The 14,669-nt window shown below is 38.8% G+C and overlaps 1 protein-coding gene across 1 annotated transcript in view; it reads right to left on the bottom strand.

Moving 5' to 3' along the window:
• The window catches only part of LOC138327521 (large neutral amino acids transporter small subunit 2-like), a 31,315-nt gene that overhangs the window by 4,607 nt on the left and 12,039 nt on the right, over positions 1-14,669 (bottom strand). Inside the window, exons 4-7 of the mRNA XM_069273682.1 lie at positions 14,080-14,124; positions 13,478-13,601; positions 4,723-4,826; positions 3,622-3,718 (exon numbers count right to left, since the gene is read on the bottom strand). Coding sequence (XP_069129783.1) covers positions 3,622-3,718; positions 4,723-4,826; positions 13,478-13,601; positions 14,080-14,124 — 370 coding nt within the window. The remainder of the gene's footprint in view (positions 1-3,621; positions 3,719-4,722; positions 4,827-13,477; positions 13,602-14,079; positions 14,125-14,669) is intronic.

Here is a 14,669-nt window from a genome sequence, read left to right as displayed (position 1 = left end):
AACGAGTCTGTAAGGGACTTGAACTTGATTACAATTATTTGGCGGGAAGTAAACGGCACAGTTCTGCCGTGTGCATGCTTTTATATAGTCCAATAATGAGTGTTATATTGTTGAAGCAACATTGATCAAGAATTCCATGGTAGTGGATGTGTTGCCTGCACAGCATCACAAAAAAAATTATTTACAGTTGAAAATATTGACAAGAGGCCCAGAGGGCTTGTATCGCTCACCTGGTTTTTTGTTAGTAATTATCACAAGACTCTGACAGTTAGAAAAATAAGCAAAATTGACTCCCAAAGTTTAATTTTGAATACAAATATGCTATCCAATACATAGGTTCAGAGACAAAGTAATTTATATGAAAATAGTAGCCTAATTGACCTTTTTGACCTCGCATCTATTGCCGTTTAAGGCCCCGGGGGTCAGCCCTATCATTTGTACAATTTCAAATCCCAACCCTATTAGGATGCTACCATTGCATTATAAGTGCTCTTCCATTCTTAGTTGCAGAGAAGAAGTCGTTTATATGGAAATAGCCAAATTGACCCCTTTTGACCCCACCCTTCAGGCCCCCGGGGGGTCAGCCCCATAATTTGCAAAATTTTGAATCCAAACCCTATAAGGATGTAACCATTGCATTATGAGCGCAATCCCATGTTAAGTTGCAGAGAAAAAGTCATTTATATGGAAATTGACCACTTTTGACCCCGCCCCTCAGGCCCCCGGGGGTCAGCCCTATCATTTACACAATTTTGAATCCCCACCCTATAAGAATGCTACAATTGCATTATGGGTGCTATACCATGCTTAGTTGCAGAGAAGAAGTCATTTATATGGAAATAGCCAAAATGACCCCTTTTGACCCCGCCCCTCAGGCCCCCGGGGGGTCAGCCCTATCATTTGCACAATTTTGAATCCCCACCCTATAAGGATGCTACCATTGCATAATGGGTGCTATACCATGCTTAGTTGCAGAGAAGAAGTCATTTATATGAAAATAGCCAAATTAACCCCTTTTGACCCCGCCCCTCAGGCCCCCGGGGGGTCAGCCCTATCATTTACACAATTTTGAATCCCCACCCTATAAGGATGCTACCATTGCATTATGGGTGCTATACCATGCTTAGTTTCAGAGAAGAAGTCGTTTATATGGAAATAGCCAAATTGGCCCCTTTTGACCCCGCCCCTCAGGCCCCCGGGGGGTCAGCCCCATTATTTGTACAATTTTGAATCCCCACCCTATAAGGATGCTACCATTGCATTATGGGTGCTATCCCATGCTTGGTTTCAGAGAAGAAGTCGTTTATATGGAAATAGCCAAATTGACCCCTATTGACCCCGCCCCTCAGGCCCCCCGGGGGTCAGCCCCATCATTTGTACAATTTTGAATCCCCACCCTATAACGATACTACAATTGCATTATGAGTGCTATCTCATGCTTAGTTTCAGAGAAGAAGTCGTTTATATGGAAATAGCCAAATTGACCCCATTTGACCCCGCCCCTCAGGCCCCCGGGGGGTCAGCCCCATCATTTGTACAATTTTGAATCCCCACCCTATAAGGATGCTACCATTGCATTATGGGTGCTATCCCATGCTTGGTTTCAGAGAAGAAGTCGTTTATATGGAAATAGCCAAATTGACCCCTTTTGGCCCCGCCCGTCAGGCCCCCGGGGGGTCAGCCCCATCATTTGTACAATTTTCAGTTAGTAGCCCATAAGGATGCTACCAGTCAAATTTTGTTGAAATCCGACCAGCGGTTATGGAGAAGAAGTCGATTGTTGACGGACGCCGGACGCCGGACGCCGGACGCCGGACACCGGACGCTGCGGTATCCCATAAGCTCACCTCGGTCCTTTGGACCAGGTGAGCTAATAATAATTAGGTGAAGTTTTCAAGTCATGTAACTCTTGCAAATATTGATGGAATTTGACCAGTATCGAACCAATGTAAGATCGCATTGATATAAAGCAATACACCAAATTTGGTTGAAATTGGACAATAAATACTATTGAAACCATGAATTTATTTATCTGTTTTGACTATTTTAAAGTCTTGTAACTCTTGCAAATATTGACGGATTTTGAATAGTATCGAACCCATTTTCAACTTTTGAATATGAATCAGTGCCTTTTTGCTGATGAAAGTATCACTAAATCTTATTTGCATATCTCAGAAAATACATGTTTAACTCACCTTATCCTCGTCTATTGGTTAAAAGCGAATATAATTGTGGTATAAACAGGTCACACAACTTGTGGTTGTTGAATATGGAATTTATTCCACACTCGTAAGTTATCTTTTAAAAGTTACATAAGACACTCACTTCTTTTTAACATTTAAAAAATAACTCACTTGTGTGGAATAAATTCCATACCAAACAAACACTCGTTGTGTAACCGCTATATGTATATCAAATAAAAATACATTTTCCATCACATTTCTTCAATTTTATAATCAAATCAATTTGAAACCAAATGCGAAAAATTTATATATTTTTTCTAATAAAATGATTGAATCATGTGAAAATATGTGTCATATGTTTTCAATCCTTACTGCAACAATTTCACTAAGACAACTCTTTTCATAGAGTGTATAATCCTGACTTTACAAATGAAAATGTCACTAAAATGCTTCTAACCATGAAACAATTGTTTTTACAAATACAATCTCAGATGACCTAAAAAGATAAATATAAACGGATAACACCATAATTTGGCGAATTTTAAACACAAAATTTTACATTTCTGGCAGACCCAAAATGTATGTAGTAATAATGGTAGAATTATCCATTTGACATATAATTATATATTAGATATTCTGATTTTCCGCCACTCTCATTCCCTGATACACTTTCACGTAGAGGGCAATATTTAGCATATCGACTCAATGTTTCCATTTTTAAAAAGCATATTGACTCGATATTTCCTTTTTTAAAAACACTGAGTCAATATTCCCTATTGTGACATCACAACAGAGTCAATATTCCTATTGTGACATCACTCCAAAGTTGATATTGCAATAATGATGTCACAATGCCCTGATTTCGACTTCTATGGGAAGATGTAGTCGAGCCATTCTCCATGCATTTCATGAAGCAAACATTTAACATAATTATTATATCTAATATAAATATTAAGGACCTTTGTTGAGGTCCATATGGTGTTATATTGCCCGATTAGAATTTCAAATAATGACCTCGGGCTATGCCCTCGGTCATCATTTATTCTTCTGGGTAATATAACACTATATGAACCTCAACAAAGGTCCATAATTGATATTTATTTGAATGTTAAAAGTCTTCTGAACAACTCATCAGACGTGTTCCTGATATAACAGTAAGTGATAATAATGTTTTTCTTCTCACATTAATATCAGCTTTAAGTTTTATTTTAAACAACCAGTATTAATAAGTGATATCAGGTAGTAATAATGACATGCAATACTAGGTTACCTTATTATATGCAGTTGGTATAATTTATTATTTGTAACCAAAAGTATAGCAAAAATGCTTGAATCACAGGATAATATGGTTTTGTGTATTTGCCAGACATTGTGTAGGGGTGACCTCCCATGCCACATAGGATCCAATATATCATACACATTGTTAGTACAGACTTACAATAACCAGAAGAGATGGAGACGGGGTCATATTTTTGTACTGTATCATTCCCATAAAAGCTGGCATTTGTTTGTTTTGGGCTCCAACAAAGAATAATCTGCAACAAACAAAGGTATTAGTTCAGAGACTTATACTGACAGTATTAAATATCATCTAAAAATGTCAGTAATTCATTAATACTCAGAATTGAGGATGGAAATCTTAAAGTGAACAGTCGGGCAAGGATGGCTAAAGTCGGTAAAAATGGTGTGAATGTATCCAGTATAATTTCTTATGAAATAGAAAAATAAAATCTCTCGCCAAAATCCGTCTCCGTACGAAGAAATTAATTTAAAGTATAGGAATCCTAAAACGTCCTCCCGGCTGACTGTCCGTGGTTACATTTACACTCAGCCTCGCTTTCAATGCTTTCAACATTCCTTTACTTTAATGGTCAGAACTGGGAAACGTAAGCAGAACTTGGCCGTCGTATTAATATGTGAGAACTTTTGGAAGACCAATGAACGCATTTAGACTGGTTTTCTTTGCCCGACTATTCACTTTAAAGGGCCAAGTCTAAATGGGACAGATATGGATAACACTACATCCTCCCTTAATTTTATGGAAATTACTTTCATGTTATAATATACAAATGTAGCTAACACATGAACTCTATTGTCTTTGTGTACTTAAATCAAGTACAAATTTAAGTCAGAAAGAAAATCAAATCAGAAATTTTAACATAAGTTATATATGGAGAAAAAATAAAAAGTTTTGACTTAAGTAAGCACTTTTTTTTTTTTTTTTTTTTTTTTTAAATTGCCCCAATTTATTGAAAGAAATTTAAGTAAACACAAACTTATGACAATTTCTGTTATTTAATCAACATCATGAATAAAACCTTAGTTGTATGGAGAAATCAGGACCAGGATACAATTTCTCTAAACAAAATTGCAGACAGAAATCAACACTCAAGTTTTCGCCTTAAGTAACTTATTCAGACTTAAGTCAGTTTTGGACTTTAGACTCCAGAAATCGGACCTGATCAACTAAGTTTTCTTTCTAAAGTAAAACTGCATCATTTCACACAATGAATGGCTATTCAACTAAAAAATTTTTTACCTGGACATGGAGAGTGCACATCCGTTCATAGTTCCACACACTGAGAGCGCGATTAGGACTGGCATCAACCAGGCCATAGGGCCCATTGTATTCTCGGCAAACGTCTGAAATATACAACATATTTACTGAAGCTTTACGTTAACCCATAGAATCACATGGTACATATGTTCTACACTCCAATACAACATCTAACAACTACCTGTACAGGTCACCTCAGCATGAACCCTATGGTTAGCCAATCAGCATGTCACCTATAAAACCTTTGGTGTGGTTGATTCTGTCATAAGTATACATGGCTACTAGTCTATCCAAAGATATTCTGATTCTATTCTAGTGGTCATGCTGAAGTGACCCCGAATGGGGAGTTGCTAGATCTTGGAACGGAACTTATTGCATAGAATAGTAGTGGAGCAGAATTACAAGTCTAATTTTAATTAGATTGCCACGACAAAGACAACTATTGTAGAGCGGTAAATTACCATAGGATACATTTACAATATCATAGGATATCATAATCAGTGTGTCTGTGAAAATTTGATCCGCGGAAAATAAGTCATGGGTAGGTAATTATGATGTAGTCCTTTTGGACTTCTGTGGCTTTCAAGCATGTTGAATTCATGTGAAGAACTTTAAGATGCATTACCAGGGTCATTTAAGAAAATTCAGGGTTTATAGGAAGAGGAAAGCCAAAGTACCCGGAGAAAAAACACCAACCAGCAGTCAGTACCTGGTAACTGCCCCATATGGGATTCAAACTCGCGACCCAGAAGAGGGCTTGTGGTAATATGTAAGAGCTTCTAAACTACTCAGTCACCACATTAGCAATATCATGACAAGGAAATCTAACATTTACACAGGTTACCAGGAACAGGTTAACTCATGCAACATTCAATAACTACCAATAAATAACATCTGCCACAAGGAGCTATAAAGATTAAGAAACTTTTCAATTGATTCTATGTCATTGTTTATATTGTCTGCTCAATAATTCACAAAGGTTGTAAGGGGTATAACTATAAGCATATATCACCATAAAACACCTGACAACATATACTATTCACAAACCAATAAATGTATGCTATAAATTATTTCTTTTTATTTCCATATAACATTTACAAGCTTTGTCTGTATTTCATTTCCATTAACAAATTGAGATGTAATGATAAAGAGATACCTGTAACTTGTTGAAACCAGATGTCACAGGGACCATCATATAGGTGATTATCATGTCACAGGGACCATCATATAGGTGATTGTCATGTCACAGGGACCATCATATAGGTGATTATCATGTCACAGGGACCATCATATAGGTGATTATCATGTCACAGGGACCATCATATAGGTGATTATCATGTCACGGGGACCATCATATAGGTGATTACCATGTCACAGGGACCATCATATAGGTGATTATCATGTCACGGGGAACATCATATAGGTGATTATCATGTCACAGGGACCATCATATAGGTGATTATCATGTCACAGGGACCATCATATAGGTAATTATCGTGTCACAGGGACCATCATACAGGTGTTTATCATGTCACAGGGACCATCATATAGGTGATTATCATGTCACAGGGACCATCATATTGGTGATTATCATGTCACAGGGACCATCATATAGGTGATTATCATGTCACGGGGACCATCATATAGGTGATTATCATGTCACAGGGACCATCATATAGGTGATTATCATGTCACAGGGACCATCATATAGGTGATTATCATGTCACAGGGACCATCATATAGGTGATTATCATGTCACAGGGACCATCATATAGGTAATTATCATGTCACGGGGACCATCATACAGGTGATTATCATGTCACAGGGACCATCATATAGGTGATTATCATGTCACGGGGACCATCATACAGGTGATTATCATGTCACAGGGACCATCATATAGGTGATTATCATGTCACAGGGACCATCATATAGGTGATTATCATGTCACAGGGACCATCATATAGGTGATTATCATGTCACGGGGAACATCATACAGGTGATTATCATGTCACAGGGACCATCATATAGGTGACTAGCATGTCACGGGGACCATCATATAGGTGATAATCATGTCACGGGGACCATCATATAGGTAATTATCATGCCACGGGGAACATCATATAGGTGATTATCATGTCACATGGACCATCATATAGGTGATTATCATGTCACAGGGACCATCATATAGGTGATTATCATGTCACAGGGACCATCATATAGGTGATTTCATGTCACAGGGACCATCATATAGTGACATGTCACAGGGACCATCATATAGGTGATTATCATGTCACAGGGACCATCATATAGGTGATTATCATGTCACAGGGACCATCATATAGGTGATTATCATGTCACAGGGGACCATCATATAGGTGATTATCATGTCACAGGGACCATCATATAGGTGATTATCATGTCACGGGGAACATCATATAGGTGATTATCATGTCACAGGGACCATCATATAGGTGTCATGTCACGGGGACCATCATACAGGTGATTATCATGTCACAGGGACCATCATATAGGTAATTATCATGTCACGGGGACCATCATATAGGTGTTATCATGTCACAGGGACCATCATATAGGTGATTATCATGTCACAGGGACCATCATATAGGTGATTATCATGTCACAGGGACCATCATATAGGTGATTATCATGTCACAGGGACCATCATATAGGTGATTATCATGTCACAGGGACCATCATATAGGTGATTATCATGTCACAGGGACCATCATATAGGTGATTATCATGTCACAGGGACCATCATATAGGTGATTATCATGTCACGGGGACCATCATATAGGTGATTATCATGTCACAGGGACCATCATATAGGTGATTATCATGTCACAGGGGACCATCATATAGGTGATTATCATGTCACAGGGACCATCATATAGGTGATTATCATGTCAAGGGACCATCATATAGGTGTTATCATGTCACGGGACCATCATATAGGTATTATCATGTCACGGGGACCATCATATAGGTGATTATCATGTCACAGGGACCATCATATAGGTGATTATCATGTCACGGGGACCATCATATAGGTGATTATCATGTCACAGGGACCATCATATAGGTGATTATCATGTCACAGGGACCATCATATAGGTGTTATCATGTCACAGGGACCATCATATAGGTGATTATCATGTCACAGGGACCATCATATAGGTGATTATCATGTCACAGGGACCATCATATAGGTGATTTATCATGTCACAGGGACCATCATATAGGTGATTATCATGTCACAGGGACCATCATATAGGTAATTATCATGTCACAGGACCATCATATAGGTGATTATCATGTCACAGGACCATCATATAGGTGATTATCATGTCACAAGGGACCATCATATAGGTGATTATCATGTCACGGGGACCATCATATAGGTGATTATCATGTCACGGGGACCATCATATAGGTGATTATCATGTCACAGGGACCATCATATAGGTGATTATCATGTCACGGGGACCATCATATAGGTGATTATCATGTCACGGGGACCATCATATAGGTGATTATCATGTCACAGGGACCATCATATAGGTGATTATCATGTCACATGGACCATCATATAGGTGATTATCATGTCACAGGGACCATCATATAGGTGATTATCATGTCACAGGGACCATCATATAGGTGATTATCATGTCACGGGGACCATCATATAGGTGATTATCATGTCACGGGGACCATCATATAGGTGATTATCATGTCACAGGGACCATCATATAGGTGATTATCATGTCACAGGGACCATCATATAGGTGATTATCATGTCACAGGGGACCATCATATAGGTGATTATCATGTCACAGGGACCATCATATAGGTGATTATCATGTCACAGGGACCATCATATAGGTGATTATCATGTCACGGGGACCATCATATAGGTGATTATCATGTCACGGGGACCATCATATAGGTGATTATCATGTCACAGGGACCATCATATAGGTGATTATCATGTCACAGGGACCATCATATAGGTGATTATCATGTCACGGGGACCATCATACAGGTGATTATCATGTCACAGGGACCATCATATAGGTGATTATCATGTCACAGGGACCATCATATAGGTGATTATCATGTCACAGGGACCATCATATAGGTGATTATCATGTCACAGGGACCATCATATAGGTGATTATCATGTCACAGGGACCATCATATAGGTGATTATCATGTCACAGGGACCATCATATAGGTGATTATCATGTCACAGGGACCATCATATAGGTGATTATCATGTCACAGGGACCATCATATAGGTGATTATCATGTCACAGGGACATCATATAGGTGATTTCATGTCACAGGGACCATCATATAGGTGATTCATGTACAGGGACCATCATATAGGTGATTATCATGTCACAGGGACCATCATATAGGTGATTATCATGTCACAGGGACCATCATATAGGTGATTATCATGTCACAGGGACCATCATATAGGTGATTATCATGTCACAGGGACCATCATATAGGTGATTATCATGTCACAGGGACCATCATATAGGTGATTATCATGTCACGGGGAACATCATATAGGTGATTATCATGTCACGGGGACCATCATATAGGTGATTATCATGTCACGGGGACCATTGTCACGGGGACCATCATATAGGTGATTATCATGTCACAGGGACCATCATATAGGTGATTATCATGTCACAGGGACCATCATATAGGTGATTATCATGTCACGGGGACCATTATAGGGATTATCAGTCACGGGGACCATCATATAGGTGATTATCATGTCACGGGGACCATCATATAGGTGATTATCATGTCACGGGGACCATTGTCACGGGGACCATCATATAGGTGATTATCATGTCACAGGAACCATCATATAGGTGACTATCATGTCACGGGGACCATTGTCACCGGGACCATTGTCACAGGGACCATCATATAGGTGATTATCATGTCACGGGGACCATCATATAGGTGATTATCATGTCACAGGGACCATCATATAGGTGATTATCATGTCACAGGGACCATCATATAGGTGATTATCATGTCACAGGGACCATCATATAGGTGATTATCATGTCACGGACATCTATAGGTGATTATCATGTCACAGGGACCATCATATAGGTGATTATCATGTCACAGGGACCATCATATAGGTGATTATCATGTCACAGGGACCATCATATAGGTGATTATCATGTCACAGGGGACCATCATATAGGTGATTATCATGTCACGGGGACCATCATATAGGTGTTATCATGTCACGGGACCATCATATAGGTGATTATCATGTCACAGGGACCATCATATAGGTGATTATCATGTCACAGGGACCATCATATAGGTGATTATCATGTCAGGGACATCATAAGGTATTATCATGTCACAGGGACCATCATATAGGTGATTATCATGTCACGGGGACCATCATATAGGTGATTATCATGTCACAGGACCATCATATAGGTGATTATCATGTCACAGGGACCATCATATAGGTGATTATCATGTCACAGGACCATCATATAGGTGATTATCATGTCACAGGGACCATCATATAGGTGATTATCATGTCACGGACATCATATAGGTGATTATCATGTCACAGGGACCATCATATATAGGTGATTATCATGTCACAGGGACCATCATTATAGGTGATTATCATGTCACAGGGACCATCATATAGGTGATTATCATGTCACAGGGACCATCATATAGGTGATTATCATGTCACGGGGACCATCATATAGGTGATTATCATGTCACGGGGACCATCATACAGGTGATTATCATGTCACGGGGACCATCATATAGGTGATTATCTGTCACATGGACCATCATATAGGTGATTATCATGTCACGGACCATCATAAGGTGATTATCATGTCACATCATATAGGTGATTATCATGTCACAGGGACCATCATATAGGTGATTATCATGTCACGGGGACCATCATATAGGTGATTATCATGTCACAGGGACCATCATATAGGTGATTATCATGTCACGGGGGACCATCATATAGGTGATTATCATGTCACGGGGACCATCATATAGGTGATTATCATGTCACAGGGGACCATCATATAGGTGATTATCATGTCACAGGGACCATCATATAGGTGATTATCATGTCACAGGGACCATCATATAGGTGATTATCATGTCACAGGGACCATCATATAGGTGATTATCATGTCACAGGGACCATCATATAGGTGATTATCATGTCACAGGGACCATCATATAGGTGATTATCATGTCACGGGGACCATCATATAGGTGATTATCATGTCACAGGGACCATCATATAGGTGATTATCATGTCACGGGGACCATCATATAGGTGATTATCATGTCACAGGGACCATCATATAGGTGATTATCATGTCACAGGGACCATCATATAGGTGATTATCATGTCACAGGGACCATCATATAGGTGATTATCATGTCACAGGGACCATCATATAGGTGATTATCATGTCACAGGGACCATCATACAGGTGATTATCATGTCACGGGGACCATCATATAGGTGATTATCATGTCACAGGGACCATCATATAGGTGATTATCATGTCACAGGGACCATCATATAGGTGATTATCATGTCACAGGGACCATCATATAGGTGATTATCATGTCACGGGGACCATCATATAGGTGATTATCATGTCACGGGGACATCATCATATAGGTGATTATCATGTCACGGGGACCATCATATAGGTGATTATCATGTCACGGGGACCATCATATAGGTGATTATCATGTCACGGGGACCATCATATAGGTGATTATCATGTCACAGGGACCATCATATAGGTGATATCATGTCACGGGACCATCATATAGGTGATTATCATGTCACAGGGACCATCATATAGGTGATTATCATGTCACGGGGACCATCATATAGGTGATTATCATGTCACAGGGACCATCATATAGGTGATTATCATGTCACAGGGACCATCATATAGGTGACTATCATGTCACGGGGACCATCATATAGGTGATTATCATGTCACAGGGACCATCATATGGGTGATTATCATGTCACAGAGAACATCATATAGGTGATTATCATGTCACAGGGACCATCATATAGGTGATTATCATGTCACAGGGACCATCATATAGGTGATTATCATGTCACAGGGACCATCATATAGGTGATTATCATGTCACGGGGACCATCATATAGGTGATTATCATGTCACAGGGACCATCATATGGGTGATTATCATGTCACAGAGAACATCATATAGGTGATTATCATGTCACAGGGACCATCATATAGGTGATTATCATGTCACAGGGACCATCATATGGTGATTATATCATAAGGTGATTATCATGTCACAGGGACATCATACAGGTGACTATCATGTCACGGGGACCATCATATAGGTGATTATCATGTCACAAGGGACCATCATATAGGTGATTATCATGTCACAGGGACAATCATATAGGTGATTATCATGTCACGGGGACCATCATATAGGTGATTATCATGTCACGGGGACCATTGTCACGGGGACCATCATATAGGTGATTATCATGTCACAGGGACCATCATATAGGTGATTATCATGTCACAGGGACCATCATATAGGTGATTATCATGTCACAGGGACCATCATATAGGTGATTATCATGTCACAGGGACCATCATATAGGTGATTATCATGTCACGGGGACCATCATATAGGTGATTATCATGTCACGGGGACCATCATATAGGTGATTACCATGTCACAGGGACCATCATATAGGTGATTATCATGTCACGGGGAACATCATATAGGTGATTATCATGTCACAGGGACCATCATATAGGTGATTATCATGTCACAGGGACCATCATATAGGTAATTATCGTGTCACAGGGACCATCATACAGGTGTTTATCATGTCACAGGGACCATCATATAGGTGATTATCATGTCACAGGGACCATCATATTGGTGATTATCATGTCACGGGAACCATCAAATAGGTGATTATCAACAAGCTTCTGGATTATACAGGTTTTACTTCTATAAATTAATGAAAATGCCATACTATTTTGCCTGATATACAGGGATCTGGATAGACAAGGGCCAGTGTACACAAGTTAATCATCTTTGTATATGACAGAGTTAGCTCCCTTGCGGGTAGGTATCGATTGTTACGTAATTATTTTTTTAGCGAAAATCATGTCGTTTTCTTAGAAAATTATGATGTTACACTCGCAAACACATGACGTCACAATCAATACCTACCCGCAAGAGAAGATAACTCTGTATTATGCAAATAAAGAATACTGTTCTTATCAGTATCACAAATGTTTAATTTGAAGTTTTCTTGTTTTTTTTGTTGATATCTGGTGAAGTACATGCCAACTGCCGTGTGTGGAATCCAAACTTAATATCCAGATGGGGAAGGTTTGTGGTCATATATCACAGTTACTTCTCTTAAGCTTTGATGAGGGTAAATCGTCACCACTAATATAAATAACTGTAGTAAGAGATACAAATCATACCTAGTCTTTATGATATGTAAGTTCAGTGAGAGTTTTTTTCTTTTAATTTGTAAATTAAGAAATAGATAATATTGGGTTCATGTAGCAGTCTGTTGAGGGTAAAACAACATTTCGCCAAAGTGATGACAATAGAATTTGAATATGATTTACCACAGCTACAGCCTCAGATTGAATCATCTGTCCAGGTGTGAGAACTCCCAGGTATGCCACGTTAGCTGCCAGGTACGTTGTTATCACAATAGACATAGATATCACAATAGCTCTCGGCAAATTCCTGTAAATTTTAAACAAATAAAGTGGTTTACAAGGCCAGATTTCAGAAAATATAAAATAAATAAAGTTGTCTAGGTCAGCCCAATCAACCACCATACCAGACAAATGAGAGAGGCAGTCTAAATACAAGCTGTACATTAAATCAATCTGATTATGAAGGAGAATCAGTCATTTTATTAGTGTATTGTTCCTCAACTACTTCACCCAGTAGGTAACACATTTCTTGCGTCATCAAATTAACGCTCACAAGACTCTCTCTATCACTTTTGTCAAAGGACCAAATTCAAATCAAATTATATAAGGAATAAATTTTAATAATTCCTCGTTAAACTCCATGTTGTTTAAACATTTAAAGTTCTTCTATCAGAATTGCTTTTCTCATATTGGTAATGCCTTCAGCTATTTGCCCAGCAATTGTCTATATATATTCAAATGAAGTTGACCAGTACAACAATAACATCAGACTCATATTTACTTACTTGTTGGGTTCTACAAGCTCATCAACAAGAAAGTTAAGATAGCTCCTGAAAAACAATGAAATGGAAAAGGTTATAGATGTTATAGTATGTTTTATTGTGTAAATATAGAGGACAAAAAATTCTACTGATGACATAGATCTACATGTTTATTAAAATATTTAATGCAGCAATTTAAAGAATACATCCTATGGTCAAAAGATCATGTGTGTTTGGGTTTTATTAGTTTAACATCCTATTAACAGCTAGGGTCATGTAAGGACATGCCAGGTAGGTGGAGGAAAGCCAGAGTACCAGGAGAAAAACCATCGGCTAGTACCTGGCAATTGCCCCACATAGGATTCGAACTCGACCCAGAGGTGGAGGGCTTGTGGTAATTGTCGAGACATCTTACCCATGCACTCGGCAACCGTTGCCCCAAAGACCATGCATCTAATCTGAAAGTGTAACATTTGTGAAGCACTGTATGTTGAGTTATCTGTCATGTATGTAGTGATTATGACATTATTTGTTTGTGAGCTAAACATTGATAAATCTTACTTTTTTAGAGAAAACAAGGCAAGTTTGTTTCACTCATAAAATAAATGACATCA

Source organism: Argopecten irradians, chromosome 7 (assembly GCF_041381155.1).
Source record: "Argopecten irradians isolate NY chromosome 7, Ai_NY, whole genome shotgun sequence".
NCBI lineage: Eukaryota > Metazoa > Mollusca > Bivalvia > Pectinida > Pectinidae > Argopecten > Argopecten irradians.
This window is presented reverse-complemented; position numbering and strand designations above follow the sequence as displayed.